The 22,464-nt window shown below is 37.5% G+C and overlaps 1 protein-coding gene and 1 long non-coding RNA gene across 7 annotated transcripts in view; both read left to right on the top strand.

The window, feature by feature from the left end:
• Nucleotides 1-21,301, top strand: part of tacr1a (tachykinin receptor 1a) — a 37,655-nt gene extending 16,354 nt beyond the window's left edge. Inside the window, exons 3-5 of the mRNA XM_067405694.1 lie at nucleotides 16,171-16,321; nucleotides 18,637-18,833; nucleotides 19,132-21,301. Of these exons, the coding sequence (XP_067261795.1) occupies nucleotides 16,171-16,321; nucleotides 18,637-18,833; nucleotides 19,132-19,462 (679 nt within the window). The 3' untranslated portion in view covers nucleotides 19,463-21,301. The remainder of the gene's footprint in view (nucleotides 1-16,170; nucleotides 16,322-18,636; nucleotides 18,834-19,131) is intronic.
• Nucleotides 4,488-10,999, top strand: LOC137033619 (uncharacterized). Of its 6 annotated transcripts, none has more exons than XR_010896863.1 (7): nucleotides 4,488-4,510; nucleotides 4,891-4,963; nucleotides 5,098-5,249; nucleotides 9,105-9,599; nucleotides 9,697-9,775; nucleotides 9,986-10,038; nucleotides 10,165-10,999. It is a non-coding gene; the product is annotated as an uncharacterized lncRNA (long non-coding RNA). The 6 variants fall into 6 exon arrangements; XR_010896865.1 differs by having other exon boundaries at nucleotides 4,891-4,985; XR_010896866.1 differs by lacking the exon at nucleotides 4,488-4,510 and having other exon boundaries at nucleotides 4,583-4,985; nucleotides 9,105-9,158; nucleotides 9,249-9,599.
• Nucleotides 21,302-22,464: the final 1,163 nt, after the last annotated feature.

Raw genomic sequence — 22,464 nt, 5'->3', positions numbered from 1 at the left:
ATGCACAAACCATCTTCTCTATTGTTTTGGCTAAATAGTGCAGCCCAGTAAGCACAGCAAACCTGGAGCATTGCATTGTAAACTCCATTTTAAATCACTATTTTTATCAGAAACATTGCAAATCTTGCAGCCCTACCCCATTGGCTTGCAAAAAATACTGAAACATATTTTAGAATATCTTTTTTTGTGTTTCATAGAAGAAAGTTTAGAACCACACGAGTATGAGAAAATGATGAAAGAATTTCAGACAGAATAACTATACTTTTAAGCAAAAGTCTCAATTTGATCTCACTGCTGTCTAGGAGAAACAGCTGTAATTTTAAAGAGATTGAATCACATACTTTAACAGGAGACTTTGAGGTGGGCCAGCATCATACCGTGTATCATCTTATCCACTATGCCCTATTCATCCTCTAGATGAACAGCCAAGCTTAATACTTCAAAAGCGCAATTACACAGAGGCATTTGTACACACAGAGAATTATGAATATACCTACTTACATCAGGTAGTCCAGCTAAGGTAGCTAGATACCACGTTATCTTAAAAGTTTCTAAAAATTGGATTCAGAGTGACTACAAAAAATACTGAGATGTATGATGTTATCTCAGCACCCCACCACTGTTCTACCCTATCATCGTGTTCTCTGACTCTGTTTGATGGCGGTTCATAGATAACACATTCTCTACCATACCTACATCAAGACTGACAGCTCACTAACAGCATGTGGCCAGTCTGTTTCAGTTCGCCAAGCCTGGAACTAGATGTCTTTTTGGGCTACCCACAGGCTTGCCACAGGCTCCATCTCTCTCTACCTCCATCTCTCTCTCGCTCTCCTTCTCAGCTCTTGCCAAAAATGGGGGAAATTGAGCTCTCCTCAGTCTTGATTCTGACAGGGAGCGCTCCGTGCAGCACTGATTTCTGCAAATTGCCATGAAACTCACATTTTACAAAAGAACTCACAGTGCAGTTAGCCATATTTTAATGCTCTGCAAATATGAACAAAACATGAATTATTAATGAGGTGTCTGAAGACAAAACAATGCATAGCTGAAAAAAAAAGAGTCACATTCAGTGGCCATTCTACAAAAAGAGAGATCCGCAGAAGGGGCAAATGTGCAGACAGGGGCCAATTAATTACACGTCAATATGATTATATCCTTTTGAAATAAGAAAAGAGATAAAAAATGTCTTTTATGCTCACCAAGGCTGCATTTTGATAAAAAATAGAGTAAAAAAGAAATGTTGTTAAATTTTATTAAAATTTAAAATAACTGTTTTCTATTTTAATATATTTTAAAATGTAATTTATTCCTGTGATGGCAAATCTGAATTTTCTTCTTCAGTGTCATGTAAACCTTCAGAAATCAATCTAATATGCTGGTTTGTTGCTCAAGAAACATTCCTTACTTTTATCTATACTGAAAACAGTTGTGCTGCTTAATATCTTTGTGAAAACCAGACAGATATTTCAGGATTCTTCGATGACTAGAAAGCTTAATGAGAACCAACAAACAATTAAACTATTAAAATAAATTAATTAAACAATTTGCATTTAAAGAAAATAAAGTGATTTCAAAGAATCTACATTGAGCATTTATTTATACTCTGGCAAAAAAAAAAAATCACCATCCCATCTACGGCATTGGCCACATTATTTTTGTCACAAAGTAATTTGGGCAATTCCATAATTGGTCAAGAATTTGGTGGTAATGATATGATGTAAAGCAATGCTAAATAAGGTATAATTACCCTGTCCGACACATGTAAACCATATCAGATGTTCCAGTCTCTCTCCCTTCCTGTTTTTCCGATATTTGACCGACGTGTCCAAATCCTGAAAGAACATTTTCAAAGATTGTTTTTGCAAATGTTCCCCTCGAGCTGAGAGATCCAGTGGAGTTTTAGTGGAGAATCTAGAGGACATGCGGAGGTGAGAATGAGAAAACACAGCTTTTATTTGTTTTATAATTAGGTTTCCATCTGGTTGTCTCGTTGCATACTTTTAGAGAATCCTGGACTTGTTTTAAATTAAATAATTGCCAATTTCTCCCTCCACTGCAAATGTCCTCGACTATTAGCTAAGGATGTTTCTTGGATGGCAAAAGATACATAGATTGCATTTGTACTTAAAAGCATTATATCCTGGGCATTAGTTCTAGCTGTTCAAAAAGCAAACCTGTTCTTTTACCATGGTTCAGAACCACAGATGTATCATGATGTTCTTTATTATCAATTTCCCTAAATGAGGTGCTGGAACTTGTATTTTAAATATCATTAGCGAGATACTGTTGCGTGAAAGTCCCTCACACTGTTCACTCGTGGTTAAAAAACAGACACTCCAAATCTGAAAGATGGAAATCAAATCAAAAGTGTGATACTGAGACATCGCTTTAAACTGGCAGCTTTTTTCTTCAACATAGTTGTTAGACACTTTGTTAGCAAAAGTAAAAATTCTTGACTTTGATGGTAAAAGGGAACAGGAAGGCTGACCTATTGCTGTATCTCTTCATTACCTGTGACTGTGAATTGTCTGGTTGTTCTGACATATGGCATTCTAATTTACTCAATAACTTAAGACTGCAATTCACCACTTAACTGCTATAATATTTCATACAGGAACTGCTCAATATTGTTGATGAAATTTCCACAGCCACAGATGAAAAATCACTTTCTCTCTGTAATTTAACCTTGCTAGCCTGAATATAATGGAATGAATGAAAGTGTGTACGTGGCATCAGAATCAGCCCGAATTAGAGTCGGGCAGGGCAAGATGGGCCAGTTGTGGTGTCACTATTACACAACCTGAGCTCATTTTATATTAGGTAATCTTAAACCATCCAGCCACATTATGAAATTGATATTCATGAGCCAAACCTTTGTACTATTCAACTATGTACTAAATTAGTGTTTTGTGCAGATATGCTCGAGTTGTATGATCTTATAGACATTCTATCGAGATATACATTATGAAGCAAATGTTACATTTGCTTGGATATGTTTTATTAGCTTTTAATATTAATAAACTGAATTTCATTTTTGAAATTCCCTTTAAATTCTGAGATGTCAGAACTGAAAGGCAACAATTTAACATCAAGATGAAATATATATTAGAAATTAGAAAAAAAAAATATGATTCAACACTGCATGCTTTCTTATTCCCTAATCTATTTAAATGTGTCACTTTTTCCTCATTAAAAGTTTCACATATTTCTTAGTGCAGGGGCAAAAAGTCACCTGTTTTAAGTAATATTTGGTTCTGAAACTAGAAAAAGAAAGTTACCCTATCCTAATTAAGTGATTATTAGCAGATGCTGTCCATCATTGTCTCAGCCTCTCTTGTTCACACTTTTATTATTTTTTTTTACTTTCTCGTCGTTTGTTTTATTCCTGTTTTTCTGATTGCACTCAACTGCAAGTGAAATGGCGAACAAGTCATAAGCTGCACTCTTAGAAGAGGTCGAACCTTTGGAGTTCAATAAAGAACTTTACAGTGCAAATATGAACTTCTAACTATCAAAAAGGTTCAAAGTTGAACTTACAGGTAAAATGGTTATTTGGAAGTTCTTTTTAGAACCTTTGTTGTGGTAACAGGGTTCATATTAGAACCTGTGTGTAGTTAAGGTTCGTTTATGAACCTTTTCTAATATGATTGGAGTGTACAGTCGATACAGTGTTTCATCTGTACCCCGGACCTCCCCGCACATTTCTATAAATTGCATCATAACATTGAAAGACACCATGTTTTTTGTCCATTTTTAAAGCATAAACTAAGAAGACCAAGAATAAAAATTCAGTTTTACATTCATAAATGGACAAGAAGCTGTTCAATGTTAAATGGAGAGGTGACGTGAAATTCTTAGCCCTAAAAATAGACTGTGTTCAATATCTTCCGCTTAGACAACCGTATAAATATTCCCCAATTGAAAAGGACACTATGCAGTTTTAGAGCAAAAATCATGAGTAAAGTGTGATGCACAGGCAATTTATTTTATGTTTCATCTCTCCTTCTGTTCCAACTTTATCTACTTTGTTATTAGCTCATGTTTTAGAAAACATTTCATAATTGTATTGTGTAAGGTTTCATCAGGAAGATTATTTTTTTCTTTATTTAGTTTATTATTATTATCATCATTACTACTACTACTACTACTACTATTGCTTTTACTACAGCTGTTGTTAATCATTTATGTGCTGAGATTGCTTGTGCCTAAATGTTTTTACAAAATAAGAATACTGACAAATAACTAGCAATTCAAAAGTACATTATTTTCACTCAAAGTAAACGAGATTATTAATATTGTTTCGTTTTTAAGCATGAATAAGCAAATCCTTGAAAATGCTTTAAATGTTTTCTGTATCTGGGCTTTGGTACGCAACGCAATGCACTGAATCTCCACAAGTCTCTCTCGCGCAATGATGTCAGTGGTCACGTGGAAAAAACCGTTACAAATTTTGAAGCGGCAGCAGCAGGATCGAGTGGGACTGCGCGGAACGACACAAAAATCTGAGGTAAGACAACATAACGTCTCAAATAAACTATTAACTTTTTGAAAAGCTATGAAACACCTATTTAATGTCATAATAACTTTAAGGTGTGTGATAATGAATAAATGACGACGGGCCTAAGCAGACACGTCGTGTTAATGCGGCCACAATATTGTCAATTTAACGGCCTGGAGAAATAATTCCGGGTGTACCACTTACTACACCTTTTCCACATGTACTATTTCAAGATATTTTGCCGTTTTTTATCCTTACTGTGTGTGCGCGTGTGTTTGCGCACACACACAGAGAGAGAGAGAGAGAATTTAGTAAAAAATGAAAAGTTTATTTTTATTCATATTTTATAACGCATTGTTTTCTAAATTGCAATATTTCTCTGCATATAGAGGCAAGAATGAGCTCAGAGCTGATTCACTGGAAAATCCATGTGGCTGACTGGTTGATGGCAACAGTTTCCAGGTGATCATCCCTACATTTCAAGGTTTATCTCACAAAAATGCACACTCTGTTTAACTTCCCTATTGCAGCAAAACAGACATTTTCACAGTTAAGCAGATATGACATTCTACTATTGAATCCTGTTGTTTTAACAGACAATGGAATTGATGCAGACACTTGAATGAACCTAACTGAAAACTATGATACCTAAAATATTCCCTAAATTGAAGGATCAAGTTAAATTCATAAGATTAGAAGAAAACCTAAAGACTGAGATGCCTACCAAGACCACAAACACCATTCATGTGTAAGTTTATTACATCTACTCTTAAAGTTTTAAAAAGTATGTGGACACCTCTATTAATTATTATTAACATTTTTTAATTACTTAATAGGTTGTACTGAAGAATTCAGTGACTAGCATTTTCTCACATGTATGTATTTAGTTGACACTGTTATCCAAAACAACTTACATTGCTTTAAACTTATATTGCATTCCCGTTTTGGAATGGGATGCCCATCAACTTGTATAGGTGTGATGGTTAGGTTTCCACATACTTTTAGCTAAACTATATTGCTATCATTACAAATTACTGAGCTGTTAGTAGTACCATTATAACATGCACCTCTCTGCAGTTTTTTGTTTCTGTAGGACTTGATTTGGTATTTCACATGGATCAATCTCAACACAACGTATTGCTCAAACAGGGTGACCAGAAATTTATCAGCTACCCCACTAGCAATACAAAAAAACTTAAGGAGAGTGGAGATTTTTTTTCTTTATAAAATGTATTTATTACTTTTTTTTTTATCACAAAGCAAATGGAGTTAAAAAATAATCTGTTTGATCAGATGTGCACATATATATCTTAATTCCCACAGTGAAGTACAGGTAAGTGCATAATTTTAAAGAAAGATGGAGGGTAAAATTGCCTCTCTTTAATTTCAGGTAAAGCAAGCAAACAATACAACAAGGTTAGTTTAGCCCTGGTTACCAAAAACCAGTCTTAAGTGACAAGACTGGAAGAGTGTATTTAAGAACGTGTCAAAGAGCCCTGCATTATAACATAGCCCAGCCTTTTATAGTATTTTAAATAATATTATTTTTAAAGGAGTCATGGTGTCACGGACAGAAGGAGACAACGTAATACAGTTCACAAAGGTTTATTATTGCAGGTGGCAGAGATGGGGAGAATAAACAGGTTAGTAGATTGAATGATGACAGGTTGAATGAAATCAGCTGGATGATAACAGTCTCTTTGTATTTGTAGATGATGGTGAGCGGATTGGTCTGGACTGAAGACAAAGGATGATGAAGGTGAGGGATCTCAATTATGAGACGAACAGGTAAGGAACCAGGTAAGTGACACATGGCATGAGATGCTTAAAAACTAATTCAAGAAAGATCACATTTGGCTGGTATTGAAAGACTAAATTAAATTCGTAGCAGGTTTAGCAAAGTAAGGAAATGGGTTATTTTACCAAGGGTCCAAGGACTTGTGACACTAAAAATATGGCAAGTATTGTAGATGTAAGTATGCCAAATGAAATAACACCTTTTCACTTACATAGCTAATATATATAAACTGAAGGGCTCTTTGACATGTTCTTACATACACTCTTCCAGTCTTGTCTCTTAAGAACTGTGCCCGGTTGCATAAAGCACCTTAAAGGGTTAGTTCATTTATTACTGACCCTCATGCCGTTCTACACCTGTAACACCTTCATTAATCTTCGAAATGCAAATTAAGATATTTTAGTTGAAATCCGATGGCTTCATAGCCAGCAATGACATTTCCTCTCTCAAGATCCATTAATGTACTAAAAACACATTTAAATCAGTTCATGTGAGTACAGTGGTTCAATATTAATATTATAAAGTGACGAGAATATTTTTGGTGTGCCAAAAAAAACTAAATAACAACTTATTTAGTGATGGCCAAATTCAAAACACTGCTGCAGGAAGCTGGTGTAGTATTTTTGGCACAGAAATACAGTACTCCGTCATTCGTCCAACTCGTGTTTTGAAACTTTGGCCATGTTTAGCATGAGAATCCAACCCTTTAACAGTGTAAATAAGTCAGAATATAGCATTATACCCCCCTTTAAGCTTCAGAGCGTTATGAATCAGCGTGTCGAATCATGATTCGGATTGCGCGTCAAACCACCAAACTGCTGAAATCATGTGACTTTGGCGCTCCGAACTGCTGATTCGACACACTCATCATCACTATTTAAGTCCTTATTTTGTTTTTCTGGCACACCAAAAATATTCTCGTGGCTTTATAATATTAATATTGAACCACTGTACTCACATGAACTGATTTAAATATGTTTTTAGTACATTAATGGATCTTGAGAGAGGAAGTGTCATTGCTGGCTATGCAGGCCTCACTGAGCCATCGGATTTCAACAAAATATCTTAAATTAGTCCACTTTCAAATAAAATTTTCCTGATAATTTACTCACCCCCATGTCATCCAAGATGTTCATGTCTTTCTTTCAGTCGAAAAGAAATTAAGGTTTTTGATGAAAACATTCCAGGATTTTTCTCCTTATAGTGGACTTAGGTGGACCCCAAACGGTTGTGGGTCAAAATTAATTAGTTTCAGTGCAGCTTCAAAGAGCTTTAAATGATACCAGATGAGGAATAAGGGTCTTATCTAGCAAAAAGATTGGTCATTTTCTAAAAAAAATCAAATGTATATGCTTTTTTATAAACAAATGATCTCCTTCAAGTGGTTCCGGCAAAACCGCACTTCCGTATTCTTCAAAAAGCTTATGCTGTATGTCCTACGCCTTCCCTATTCTACTTACGGAAAAAACGGAACTGGTGCTGCATTCGTTCCATAAGTTGAATAGGGAAGGCGAAGGACGTATAGGGTATGCTGTTTGAAGAATACGGAAGTGGCAGAACCACTTGAAGGAGATCATTTGTTTATATAAAAGCATATACATTTTAAAAACAAATTAGAAAATGACCGATCGTTTCGCTAGATAAGACCCTTATTCCTCATCTGGTATCATTTAAAGCTCTTTGAAGCTGCACTGAAACTGTAATTTTGACCTTCAACCATTTGGGGTCCAGTGAAGTCCACTATAAGGAGAATAATCCTGGAATGTTTTCATCAAAAACCTTCATGTCTTTTCAACTGAAGAAAGAAATACATGAACATCTTGGATGACATGGAGGAGAGTAAATTATCAGGAAAATTTAAATGGAAAGTGAACTAATACTGTAAGGTGTGATTTCTCCTTAACTAAGGGAATGACTTAAGGGTGTTGTATAATACCTGTTTTCTTAGGTAAAAGAAACCGTTAAGTGTTTCACGACAGCAATCCAGGTTTTGCCATTATAAAATTCTGCTGTTGCCATGGACACGTTATTTGTTAATACTAAAATTGGGATTTCTGCCGTCATTCACTCACACTCATGTCATTGCAAACCCATAAGACATTCATTCATCTTTGGATAACAAATAAAGATATTTTTAATATTCTCTCATCATTTATGTCCATTCATTGAAAGACTGAATAAGGCTGTTTTGGAAGCTTGAATGTGCGCGCAAACACAAGAACCAATGAGATTTGTTCTTGCACGTGATGCACACATTTCCGCATCCGTTGACCATAAGAGATATAAATACGTATGTAATTCCATCAATGTTTATGTGAATAAACACCTAAATTACAATTTGTTCATCATATAAAGCAGTCGATCGTGTCTTGTTAGAATACTTGGATTGAACCTGCTCACTCCTTGTAACACTTGGGGAAAAAGGTGAAGTTTTCCAAACCTTATGTTATACTTAGGGAAATGACAGTTAAGGGGCTTTATGCAACACATCGTTTTTAAAAGGATTACTTAAGGGATATTCTTAGGGTTTATGATGTTTCGCCTAAAGAAACCCTTAAGTAACACTTAAGGGTGTTGCAGAAAATAACCGTTAAGTTTAAGGGAAACATAAGGGCGATCTTATGGGAAAATTACACTTAAGGTGCTTTATGCAACCGGGCACTGGTATTTTGTAACAATGGCTGAGCACACCTTGTTGAATTGTTCGCTTGTTGGAGACCTGGAAATATAGAGAACTGTTTTTACTCTCCACCATTCTCTAAAATTACACACTTGCTTAATAATATATTTCTTTTGTTTTTTTAGATGGACAATCTGTCTGACCAAGATGTGTATCAAAAGAGGTCAAGGGCAGTTGGGGTAAGTGTCCCAGACAGAATCAACTTAAGTTTTTTAAGAATAGCAGACATATTTTTGTGGGTAGATTTATTCAGGAGAAGATGATTACAGCATTGGGATCCACTTGGATAAAATGAAAACCAAATGCTTGGAGATCACCAAATCCTTTTAGAGGACTAAATGACACGGACAAAGAGTGAGAGGACAGACTATATGAAACATCACTCCACAAAGGAAATATTATCATTATATCCAGCCCTTAATGTCCCCTCAGTTGTGAGTAAAATTGTGTTTCAAATTGTGACTTAAAAGCAAATAATAATGGAAATTATGTATCATTTAATACGTTTATATTGAATACATACATGTTATACTGAATATAACATTATTCTCTTCTTGTTTAGGAACCACGTACACCCAACCCTGTGCTGTATATACTGTAAATGGTGCCTTGTGTAACAGGTATACAAAGTATACTAGTAAATATTGTTATAATTCACACAAAATTGTTCATATACGTTTTATGATACCTGATCTAAAGGTGCGCTTCTCCTTTAAGTGATGCGAGGTCACAGTATGACCTAATTTCCTGTCCTGTCTCCTCCTCTTCCCTTTTGAAATGTGATTCGATGGAAGAGGTAGGTTTCTTTTGTCATCCTGTTAATTTTATTTAATCCTAATGTTAATTATATCTTTTATATCTTTATTTCAACCCAATATGTATATGTAAAGTACTGTTTTATCTATCATTGGGATTATTTTTGATATTTTACATTCTTTGAGATATATTTCTGTCTTTATGTGAGACCAGCACATGGTAATGGAGGCGCACCATATTTGTTTTATAGAGTGTTATAAGGGCCACTCGATCTGAGGCTGCTTATTTGTCTCTGTTAAACAGGTATGTTTTCTATATTATTTTCCTTATGTTCATGTTTTCTTCCGCCCTTTTGAAATGTGATTCGATGGAAGAGAGTGTTATAAGGGCCACTCAGTCTGAGGCTGCTTATTTTTCTCTTTTACTCAGTAAAAAGATCCAGTGAATCGACTGCTTGCTGTCCCGTGTCTGTTTCTGCATCCACACAACGTAACAACGCAGACCCAAGTTTTAATACCCGGTGTCGCTGGCCGCACATCACGCTGGGCATAAGCGAGCCGCACGGGTTACACTTGGATGCAGTCTGTTTTAGAAATAATGATGCAAGGGGAGAAGGTCTGTGAAGTAGACGATATGACCAGGTCATATGACCATGTTATTCTAATGACAATGTACTTCATCTTCAACCTTGAATATGCTTCAAAGCCGAGAAACACTCTAACATTATTTGAAAAATAAAAATGTCCTGTTTAATGTCCTGTTTAAACATTATCTTAAAAATTATATATAAATGAAAAATTTAATAATATAAAAATGATAGATATTCAGCTACATTCTGTTAAAAGTTGATGGAAATGTATAGATTAATGAATGAATTAATTTATTTATTTGATTGTTTATTTATTTATTTATTTGAATTATAAAAAACAATATTCCTTTTTTCTCTGTCCATTGGTGCCTGTGCTCACATTTTATATTTATGTATTAAACATTTTATAGACAATCATTGTGTTCTGTATTCAGTGTTTTGAAATGGGATTAAGATATAGTTATACAAGTTATATATAAGACATATAGTTAATGTATAATTTATATTATATTTTAATAATTATTATTAATATATGTTATTGCTATCTAAAAGGAAAAGGTTCAAAATGGAACCTTAATGGGGCTTTAATGCACCTTTAAGTGAAGGTTCCAATTAGAACCTTTTTAAAAAGGTTCAAAAATGAACCTTTAAGGTTCCCCCACAGTTGCAATCGCCAGGAACCTCAAAAGGTTCATTTTTGAACCTTTTCTTCTTAGAGTGTGTGGTCAATTGTGAGGTGCCTGGACAGCCTCACTTTACTCATCAGAGTTCCTTTGTGCTGTACCTCATTGTGTCGTGTTCTTTAACATCAGCCATGGAGAAGAAAGGGGCGGGAGAATGGAGCGAAGTACAATTCTCCTGATGACGGCATTCCACCTATGTCACTAAGGAATATGAAACAATGGAAGTATAATTAATCATGGCTTTGTTTTTCAGCTCCCTAATGGAGAGAATCACTGGAAGCAACAATATTACAGAGACCTCTGTGTTCTCTTCAGATTGGCAGGTGGCATTCCTGATATGAGCATGTCTCAGTCTGGCCCTTAGGGCATTTCCTTCAGTGTCTACTGTTTGCTCTAGAGAACATCAGGAGCATTTTATAAAGGATTTATAGCAGTTCAGCCACATATCTCAACTTGTGTTCGAAATTGTAATTTCAAGTTGTAATTGTAATTTAAAAGTTATTATATATATATATATATATATATATATATATATATATATATATATATATATATATATATATATATAAACCAACCACTGGGGATGCAAAAACCTGTGCACTCTCTGTGTCAGTCCCAAGCCCGGACAAATTGGGAGAGTTGCGTCAGGAAGGTCATCTGGCATAAAACCTGTGCGAAACTTAACATGTGGGTCATAAGCCAGATTTCCATACTGGATCAGTCGAGGCCCGGGTTAACAACGAACGCCACCGGTACTGGTGGCCAGGAGGGTACCGGTGGAAATTATGCTACTGATTGGCAAAAGAGGAGAAGGAGAGGAGGATGCCGTGTCCAGAGACAGTGAGAAAAATGGAAGGGTAAGAGTGTGGAGGTGTGAGTCGGAACATTGAACGTCGGCACTATGACTGGTAGTAGACATACTGTGTATGCAAACAAAGAGATGAAGTGAAAGGGGAGTAAGGCCAGGAGTACTGGAGGTGGATTCAAACTGTTCTACCATGGTGTGAATGGAAAGAATCAGTATAGGAGTAATCCTGAAGGAAGAGTATGTAAAAAGTGTATTGGAGGTGAAGAGAGAAAATTCTCTTACAGAATAATGAGTGTAAAGCTGGAAATTGAAGGGGTAATGATAAATGTCATCAGTGAATATGCCCTGCAAGTGGGGTGTGTGATGGAGGAGAAAAAAAGATTTTTGGAGTAAGTTGGATGAAGTAGTGGTAAGGGTACCCGAAGAAAGAGTTGTGATTAGAGTGGACTTCAGTGGGCATGCTGGTGAAGAAAACAGAGGTGACGAGGAGGTGATAGGTAGGTACGGTGTAAAGGAAAGTAATGTGGAAAGGCAGATGGTGGTAGATTTTGCAAAAAGGATGGAAATGGCAGTGGTTAACATATTTTAACAAGAAGCAGGAGCACAGGGTGACATATAAGAGTGGAGGAAGTTGCACATAGGTAGACTATGTTCTATACAGGAGATGCAACCTAAAAGAGATCAGAGATTGTAAGGTGGTGGCAGGGGATTGTGTAGCTAGACAGCATCGAATGATGAATTGTTGGATGACTTGGAGGTAAAGAGGAGGAAGAGAGTGAGGACTGAACCAAGGATAAAAAAGGTGTAAGTTGAAGGAGGAACACTGTTCCATAAAATTCAGAGAGGAGGTGAGACAAGCTCTTGGTAAAGAGGTTCTGAATGACTGCAGAAGTGGGTAGGGAGACAGCTAGGAACGTACTTGGTATGACATCTGGACAGAGGAAGGAAGACAAAGAGGCTTGGTGGTGGAATAAGGAAGTACTGGAAAGCATAAGGAAGAACTTAATGAAAAAAACTGGGATAGTCAAATAGATGAAGAAAGTGAGCCCTTGCCTTTTTGATCACAAAAGTGAAAGTGTCACATCACGGTGCCCCTGCATTCCCATTTTTCCTCCCCTGGAATGCGATTTCTACAGAGGGAAACCCACAATCAACCCCCAAACACCGCCCCAACCCACCTGCCCGGGAATGCAATTTCGCCCCTGCCCTCCCGGAGGTTTGTGCACGCCACTGCCGTACGGTAATAAAGGATGCAATTGGAAATGTGCTGACAAGTGAGGAGATTGTGTTGAAAAGGTGGATTGAGTATTTTGAGGAACTGATGAATGTAGAAAATGAAAGAGGGAGAAGGTTGGATGATGTGGAAATAGTTCATCAGGAAGTGCAGGGGATTAGTGAGGATGAAGTGAAGGCAGCTATGAAAAGGATGAAGAGTGGAAAGGCAGTTGGTCCAGATCACATACATGTGGAGGCATGGAGATGCTTATGAGAGATGGCAGTGAATTTAATAAAATCTTGAAAAGTGAGAGTATGCCTGAATAGTGGAGAAGAAGTGTACTGGTACCGATATATAAGAACAAAGGAGATGTGCAGAGCTGCAGTAACTACAGGGGCAGTTGATCAGCCAAACCATATAGTTATAGGAAAGAGTAGTAGAAGCTAGACTGAGAGGAGAACTGGTTGAGGAGAGTTTGGAGAGGTGGAGGTACGCACTGGAGAGAAGGGGAATGAAAGTAGGAAGGAGCAAGACAGAGTACATGTGCATAAATGGGAGAGAGGGCAGCAGAACGGTCCAGTTACAAGGAGCAGAAGTGGTAAAGGTGGATGAGTTTAGATAAATGGGGTCAGTTGTCCAAAATAATGAAGACTGTGGTAGAGAAATAAAGAAGAGAGTGCATGCAGGGTAGAGTGGGTGGAAAAGAGTGTCAGGAGTGATTTGTGATAGAAGGGTGTCTGCAAGAGTGAAAGAGAAGGTTTACAAGACGGTAGTGAGACCAGCTGTGTTGTATGGCTTGGAGGCGGTGGCACTGACAAAAAGACAGGAGAAGGAGTTGGAGGTGGCAGAGTTGAAAATGCTTCGATTTTCTTTGGGAGTGATGAGGATGGGCAGGATCAGAAATGAGTTGATTGTAGAACAATTGCCACCAATGGTCTCTACGATCAATTTAGGCTTACGATGCTTTTGAGAAATGCAGCCTAGGACTGCGGTGTGTGATGAGGCACACCTGAAGATCGAGGATCGCCCCGGACTGAAGAGGGGAGCACGTGCAGCTGCTGGGAAACCGCCCTCTTTACCTGGACCAACCCATCTGAACACTGCCTTTCTTTCATGAACCCAGCACAGAGAGGACACCAGATCCTCCATTTATTTGGACACTTCATTTCCCCTTTTTGGACATTTTATGGTTGGCTGAGGCTGTCAACTAGGCTGTCAACTAAAATCATGCTTTTCTGTCCCTGTTCTGGTGTGAGAGGGAGAGCTGCCCAGAGAGATTCCCCCACCCCGCCCACTCCGAATGTTTGGAGCCTGGTTGAGGAGGTAGCATTCCCGGGTGGGTAGTGGCAGTGTGACGGGATAATGCTTGGTGAGTGGGGGTGGGGGGTGGGGGGTGTTACAGAACGGCTACTTCCCCATTATTATCAGCGCCACCTCGTCCCTTAATTCGCTGCCCTTTGCCTAACAATTTGCAAGATAATGAAGTCTCGTCACCGCTGCTGTTAAAAGCCAAGCGTGCCTCTCGGGAGACCAGTCTCTTTACCTGTGCATGCATGTATATACGCACACACACACACACACACACACACAATGAAAGTCAGTCGGATTGTACAGTGTTGTTGGACTCCAGCGATCTTCTGCTTGCATTCTGCAGAAGCTAAAATTTCAAACAAGTTTGGTATGATATGAGGGTGAGAAAATTATATTGATATTGAAATATATTGATATTTTTCATATTTGGATGAACTATTCCTTTAACTATAAAGACAAAATATGAATTATTAATGCTATTAAATGCTAACTGAGCAAATGTCAAACTGGCTTCATATCTGTGTACAGAACTTCCACAAGGTCAGGCTACTTAAACACATATGCACAGAACATCAATTTGTGAATAGTACAATGGTTTGACTCATGAATATTACATAATATTTAATTAATATTCATGAGCCAAAATAGTGACACCAGAACCTGCCCTCTAACGCTTATTCTGACGCCACATACATACTTTCATTCATTCCAATTCAATCAGACTAGCAAGATAAAATTCCAGAGACAAAGTGATTTTTTTTTTTTTTATCTGTGGATGTGGAAACATTTTTAAGCAGTTCCTTTGAAAAAACAGTTCCTGTATTTTCAGTTGGCCATGATTTTGCAAGTCAGGATTATGATTCAAAGATGTGTGGTACATTTTAATGCAGCAAGACTGTAAAACGAAAGAAAACATGATGCAATTTGATTGCTGTATTTCCCTTACTGGTTTATTTATTTATGCATTTAGCAGTCTATTTCACTTTGCAATTGCTGTTGAGAGATTATTAAGTAATATACATTCATCTTTGACTTTACATTCTGTGTTGGATTCATGATTTCAGTTTTTTAGCAGACCCAGTGCATTAGGGGTAACAAATGAACTGTGCCTAGATTTTTCAGACAGGCAAAATGACTCAAGTGTGACAGATTTGGCAAAACAAAAATGTTTTGAGAATGAAAAAAAAAATAATAATAATTAAATTGTACATTACTGTCTACTGTAGGTGCAATTCACTGAGATTAATTGCACCTGCTGATAGAGTCATTTATTTGCATATGTTGTTTGCATTTAGCACCAAGTTTACTAAAGGTATAATTACATTTGCATTTATGCATTTGTCAGATGGTTTTAATAATTGAAATAAATCATTTTAAAGAGATTCGCACATGACATTTGAAAGGAAAAAAAAAAGATTATTAATTTGTGGCCATGTTTTATTCATTTTTTCCCTTATTTTAGGTTCCCTCATTTTTCACTTGTTTTAATTTAGTTAAATCATGGAACAAATTCCTAATGGCCATGATATCTTGTAAAACCAAAAAATAAAATAAATAGAATGAATAAAATAGATAATAAAATAACAATAAATAAATAAATGCACATTGGGGTAGCACAAAACCATAATGGTGGGATAAACCAGTGGTTAGTGATTAAGAATGCTGAAATTGCATGCAAAATTAATTATAACATCTAGAATTTTTTGAGTTATATTAATATTTGAATTCTCCTCTATCTATCTATCTATCTATTTATCTATCTATCTATCTATCTATCTATCTATCTATCTATCTATCTATCTATCTATCTATCTATCTCTTTTTGAAGGTACTTTGTGTGTGTAGCAGTGCTGATTTACTTCCTCCCTCTCCTGGTGATGGGCTGTGCTTACCTGGTGGTGGGTTTGACTCTGTGGGCCAGTGAGATCCCAGGAGATTCGTCTGACCGTTACCAAGAGCAGTTGACAGCCAAACGCAAGGTCGTCATCACATCATCCTCTTGCTCCTCCTTTTTTCATCATCCTTTAAGCCCATGACACTTGCTTACACACACAGTCCAGGTCAGACACTGAACTCTGAGTTAACAGAGCAGACAGAGTTCACACGCAAGGGGAGGAGGGTCAGACAGGGCCACATGAAATAATCACTATGAAACTCACCCACAGTGAGAAGGTCTGTCTGCTTCTTTCATCTGTATTCTCTGTGTGTATGTATGTCAGCCCCATTCACCACACTTGAAGCATGTGAAGATATGCCTTTTCCTCTCCACGATCTACTTTACATTTTATTGTTTTTGTTTTGCCTTAGCATTTTCCTCTTCTTAAATACACAAAATATCTTAATCTATTTTCTCAGCACACATTGCTGGTACTTACAGTATGATGACACAATGTGACATATTACCTCTGAGCGCCTGAATGTCCCTGTCTTTGGTTTGTGCCTCATAAACATCAAAGAGTCTGTGACATTCCGCTGGTGACTGAGTGATTTGCTAGTACATACTCTGGCTTCTGGCATAGTGTGTCATGGTGGTTTTCATGCTGATTCCAGGCCCACTTCAAGCTGTATGTTGATCAGGAATCGCCAGTGTTGTAGAACAAGAGTAACTTTAGGCAACTGACCTACCTTTCACAGACCTAGAGTAGTTGGGACAGGTGCAGCTTATGGCAAAAAGGCAGCTTTTCTGCGGTAGAACAACAGTGACAAAACAACTCAAAAAAGTGACAAAATAAAATGATGTTGTTTGAAGGTGCACTCAGTAATTCTCTGTTTTTTGTTGTTGTATTGGCTAGTATGGGAGCTATTTTGGACATATGCAGAAACAGCATGGATGTCATTGTAGAAATGCATGATTCCAGAGACATTTTAAGGTGATGAGACATCAACTTGTATAAAAATGATTGGGAGTTACAAAAGCTGCAGTTGCCTGTTAGTTCACCTGTGAATGTGCATGGACAAACCAAGCCAAACCAGCCTGGAAAATACATTTTGTGTTTGTGTGTGTAATTGACCCGTCGCCAGGAGTTTAACTGACAGGCAATCTAACCAATCATAACGCCAAATCTGCCATTTTTTTCTGACAAAGCAGTCAGGGCAGTTAGCAGATTAACGTAGGTGGACTTGAACTTGAAAAATGGTGTGTACTGACGTCTTTCCGCCATTGAAACAACATTCCTTATGATGTTCATTCATGTTTATTTGATGCTATAAATGAACTAGTAGGAAGAGATGATCGGTTGACGAGCCGCTTGAACTGAGGCGCCACAGCGATCTGTCACGACACATTAAAGAGCCACAAAATGGTATTTGTTGTTTAAATTTCTTTTAAAATGACATATCAAAAGTAACCTGCTCTGTCTTGTCTGTCGACGCATTGTCAGTGTCCTCTTTCGCGATGTATTTTTCACTGCGTGAGAACATGATGTGTGGCGAGAGATCGGTATGGCCCGTCGGACGTAGCAACAGTAACTAAAGGGGGCGGGTCTTTGCGAACGGTCAATTGGAGTTAAAGAATGAAGCAGTTTTGGAGACGCTAACCTTCACAAGGCAACTCACTGCATGTGAAATAAAACAGCTTTTATTAGGCTACTGATATGACTGGATTCTTTTTATGTGAGTTTATCTCATTTTAAACATTTCTTAAAAGTAGTACTCTTTCTTATTGTGCAATTATTTTTAATGAGCTAAAAATTACTGAGTGTACCTTTAAAGCTATGGTGTGTGATTTTGCACAACTAGTAGCACCAACTGGAATTGCAAATGTTCTTTGGTTTCCCAAATACTTTCCTCATCATCCTTTTTTTTTTTTTTTTCAGATCAACAAGTAGTTCTACCTACACTTATGGCATTATATGACCCAATGTGTCTGTGTCAGGTTGCCACAAATTATTAAACTTTTGGGAGGAAATCAACCTGCATATGCCTTACTTATTTTCGCTTCATTACAGTAAGCTGGGGAAAACATTTTAAACAAAGAATAAAATGGTTTGAAATGTGACTCTTTTATAAATGGCTTCTGCACAATGCATAATTTAACTCTCTATTTTGTTTTATTTTCATTTTTAATGACAGGTTTGCATGCTGCTAGCTGGTGGTGGCTTAGGGCCATTGGACAACCTGAAAGCTAATGTTGAGAAAATTGTTAGGGAACATTAGGTCTGACAGCATCCTGCCAGTATTCGTACAATATGGGCAGCATGCAAAGCCCAGGAAATCAGCTTGAAGGACAGAAACTGTATGTATAGGCATACAGTATAGCCAATATTGAAATTATCTCTTCTTGCCTGACCCTCAGGTGGTGAAGATGATGATTGTGGTGGTATGTACATTCGCTGTTTGCTGGCTCCCCTATCATGTCTATTTCCTGATTCACCAGTTCTACCCGCACCTGTTTGAGCAGCCCTTCATTCAGCAAGTCTATCTGACTATCATGTGGCTGGCAATGAGCTCCACTATGTACAATCCCATTATCTACTGCTGCCTCAATGACAGGTAATTTCACCTGGAGTGAACACACAGTAATTGACGCACACACACAGTCACATCTAGCTCTTTCCAGAGTCGCTGTAATATTTGCTATAATATCATTATTGTTCGAAATGATCCATCTTTGTACCGTAGAATGCAGTCCAATGCTGTGATGTATTATTCTGTAATATATCCCTCTATCTATTTTAATGCCTCACTTAGATGCTGAAAATCCATCACAGAAGCCTTTGAAAGACAAAGTAATAATATTCTCTATACAGTTTTCACCTGTCTTCTCCAACATTTCTGCATGCTTCCTCAGGTTCCGTGCCGGATTTAAGCAAGCGTTCCGCTGCTGTCCGTGCGTCCCTGAGGGATCCTACGAGGGTCTAGAGCTCAAGTCCACCCGGTACCTTCAAACCCAGACCAGTTTGTACAGAGCCAGTCGAATGGAGACCACAGTGTCCTGTGTGATGCAGCCGTGTGAAGATGGCCACAAGGTTACCTTTGGGAGCATCAGAGGAGCTGCTGGGAGGCCTGCAGCTCACAGCCCTTCCAAGGAGTTCACGTCCAATGGCTCGTCCTCTCGCAGTATTTCCAAGACCGTGTCGGAGACCTCCAGCTTTTACTCCAGTAATAACCTACAGGAATAAAAGTGCAAAAACAGAAGAGCAGGACGAATATCACCATCTTTTGTGGAGATGTAATCGTTTAGTGAATCCTCTTAAATTCTCCCCCCAGTGTAAATCTTGAGGATTACCTTGCGTGTGTGCAGATGTGTTTTAGCTGGTTGAGGACACACACAGCAAGTGTTTTCATTTCAAATGATCCATCATCTTTCATTCTTGTCACATTCTTTTCATGAGGTTTAATTATGATTAGAGGAATTTTTACATTGATTTTTTCGGCAGATGCTTTTTTACCAAAGTTATGTAATTGACATATTTCATTGTGCTGACTTAAACAAGAGCCTGATTTATTGATCCTGCAATCACTGAAGACATTTTAAAAGTTTACATTAATGGACATGTGATGCAGTGAAACAATCAGTCATTTTACTGTATATATTGAATATGGCCACTTATATTGGTCTCTACTATAAAAGGAACAGGAATAAGTTAAAAAACATATCCCTCTTAATTACCCAAGATGGCCCACCTTGCTCAAATTATATATGAGCACATCATGTTTCTTCAGTGGCTTATCTTCAGTTGGGAAGATTATTTGAGACCTCACATCATATTTTCTCTACAAGCACATCCTTTCTTAAAAAGCTCTAAATTAGCTTACACACATAGATACACACACAGGGCAAAGATTATATTACTGAAAATGTTAGAGCAGTTAGAGCAACAATGATCTAGCGCGTGAAATGAACATGAACCATGTCAATATCAACACCTCCACAGGCAAATTAAATGACTTTTCAAGGTATGCCTAGAAACACAAATGCATGGTGGTGAAAGCTCTGAATGCCATTCTGATTCTGTTCTGCTCTGAAGAATAGATCAGGGGGGATATGTGATGTGCAGAGAATTTTTCAGGCTCTTTTTCTTTTCTCTCTCTCCCCGTCTGCTTACCTTCATTTCTTTCTTTTTTTTAATATTATTTGTTCTTTTCGTAATTGACCCTTCACTAAGCTGCGCCCCTTGGTTACTGTTGCCACCTTGGTTAGTACTGTTGCTGTTGTAGACAAGCAGAAAAAATGAAAAATGAATTGGAGATGAGCAGCGTGATTAAAATGTGCTCATAAAGTGATTTAAAAACAATGATTAGATTTTATTTTTTACGTAGGATGATGAATTTTGACATCGCGCATCATATTTTATGGCATATTTAAATTACGCACTGATAAACTGCAGAGAATAGAGGTAAACGCTTCTCAGTCAAATGAAAGCAAAAAAAAGTGAATTATTGAAAACATTAAAAAAACTGTTCCTAATGTTAAAGAACTATTCTTTCATTTAAAATCGAACAATGGACTGCATTTCCTAAAGGCATCATAAACCTCATAGATATATACACTAGATGTCGCCGTGGCTACGGCAGTTCATTGGTACGAATGCGTCAAAAGAGCCGCCATCTTGGAACAGGGGAGCCCCTCCTCTTTAATGCATCAGCGTCAATGTAGGCAAAGGTCTAACGGAAATAAAATCACCATAAATCGTCATGAATGCGATTTTCTTCCAATGGTGAGACATGCATTTATCATTGAGTCCAGAGAAAATTTAAGGTTTTGATATTATGATAATCTACTTATAGTGCTAGTAGGCCTAAGTTTATTAGTCACATTCTTCCACTTGAGTAAACTTGGAATGAACTATCGCTACTTACATATAATTATTAAAGAGTAAAACAGAAAAACAACATGAAAATCACCACAGTGGTACTTGGGAACATGTATAACAAGAATCAGGTGAAGTTTGCAGTAAACAGTTTCATTTTATTTTTTATGATTTATACAGATTGCAAGTGTTTACTAATGAAAATAACGACGGCTCTTGTCTCCGTGAATACAGTAAGAAACGATGGTAACTTGAACCACATTTAACAGTACATTAGCAACATGCCAACGTAACATTTAGAAAGACAATTTAGAAATATCACTAAAAATATGTTATCATGGATCATGTCAGTTATTATTGCTCCATCTGCGATTTTTCGCTGTTGTCCTTGTTTGCTTACCTGCATAACGTCTGATGATTCAGCTGTGCACAGATCCAGACGTTAATACTGCCTTGTCTAATACCTTGAACGTGGGCTGGCATATGCATGAATTTGGGGGCGTACATATTAATGATCCCGACTGTTGCATCACAGTCAGTGTTATGTTGAGATTTGCCTGTTCTTCGGAGGTCTTTTAAACAAATGAGATTTCCATAAGAAGGAGGAAGCAATGGAGTTTGAGACTCACTGTATGTCATTTCCATGTACTGAACTCTTGTTATTCAACTATGTCAAGGTAAATTCAATTTTCAGTTCTATGCACCTTTAAAATACAGCATTCTGTGCAGAATTCAAATGGGTCCAATACCTTTTGTGGTCTGAGCCGACTTGCGGTCCGCGGATATGATCCACTCTGCTCTCGTGTCTCTGGACCAGAGCAGACTGTGCTCTGCGGTTCATGTGACACTAAGGCGAAAATGAGCGGAAGTGAGAGACAAGTTTTGAATGCTTATATCTCTTAAATGCAAATTTCACAACTTACTAATTCATTCCCTTTATTTGCTAAATCGATTTTGCTGCCTGCGATTTAGCCTACTATTTTTTTCCTGCATATCATGTGCAGGGCTCTGTAGACCACCAACTGCACGTTTCAAATGCCATCTTTATTTGTTAGCTCAACTGTCACAGAATGGAAAGCACAGGATTGTGGGATATCAAAGGCAGTGAAGGATACATCTATGCTGCCTTCAAAAATCGATCAGATGAAGCTATCTCAGGAGACAGGAAGTGAAGCTAACATTAGATTCGGACGTGCTTTGATGCCTTCCTACCTTGGAATGCATCATCTGAAGGCAGCATTTTTCAGTTTTCAGATCCACCTACATTTGCTGAGGTACGATTGGTCAGTAACATATTTGAAAGGTGGGGCTTAGCAAAGTGCCAATCCTGTAGTTATTCTAAAGTCTGTTGTACAAGCAATCATGTGCAC

The sequence above is a fragment of the Chanodichthys erythropterus genome, chromosome 13, assembly GCF_024489055.1.
Source record: "Chanodichthys erythropterus isolate Z2021 chromosome 13, ASM2448905v1, whole genome shotgun sequence".
NCBI lineage: Eukaryota > Metazoa > Chordata > Actinopteri > Cypriniformes > Xenocyprididae > Chanodichthys > Chanodichthys erythropterus.
Note: the sequence above shows the minus strand (reverse complement) of the source record. Positions and strands in the feature narration are given on the sequence as shown.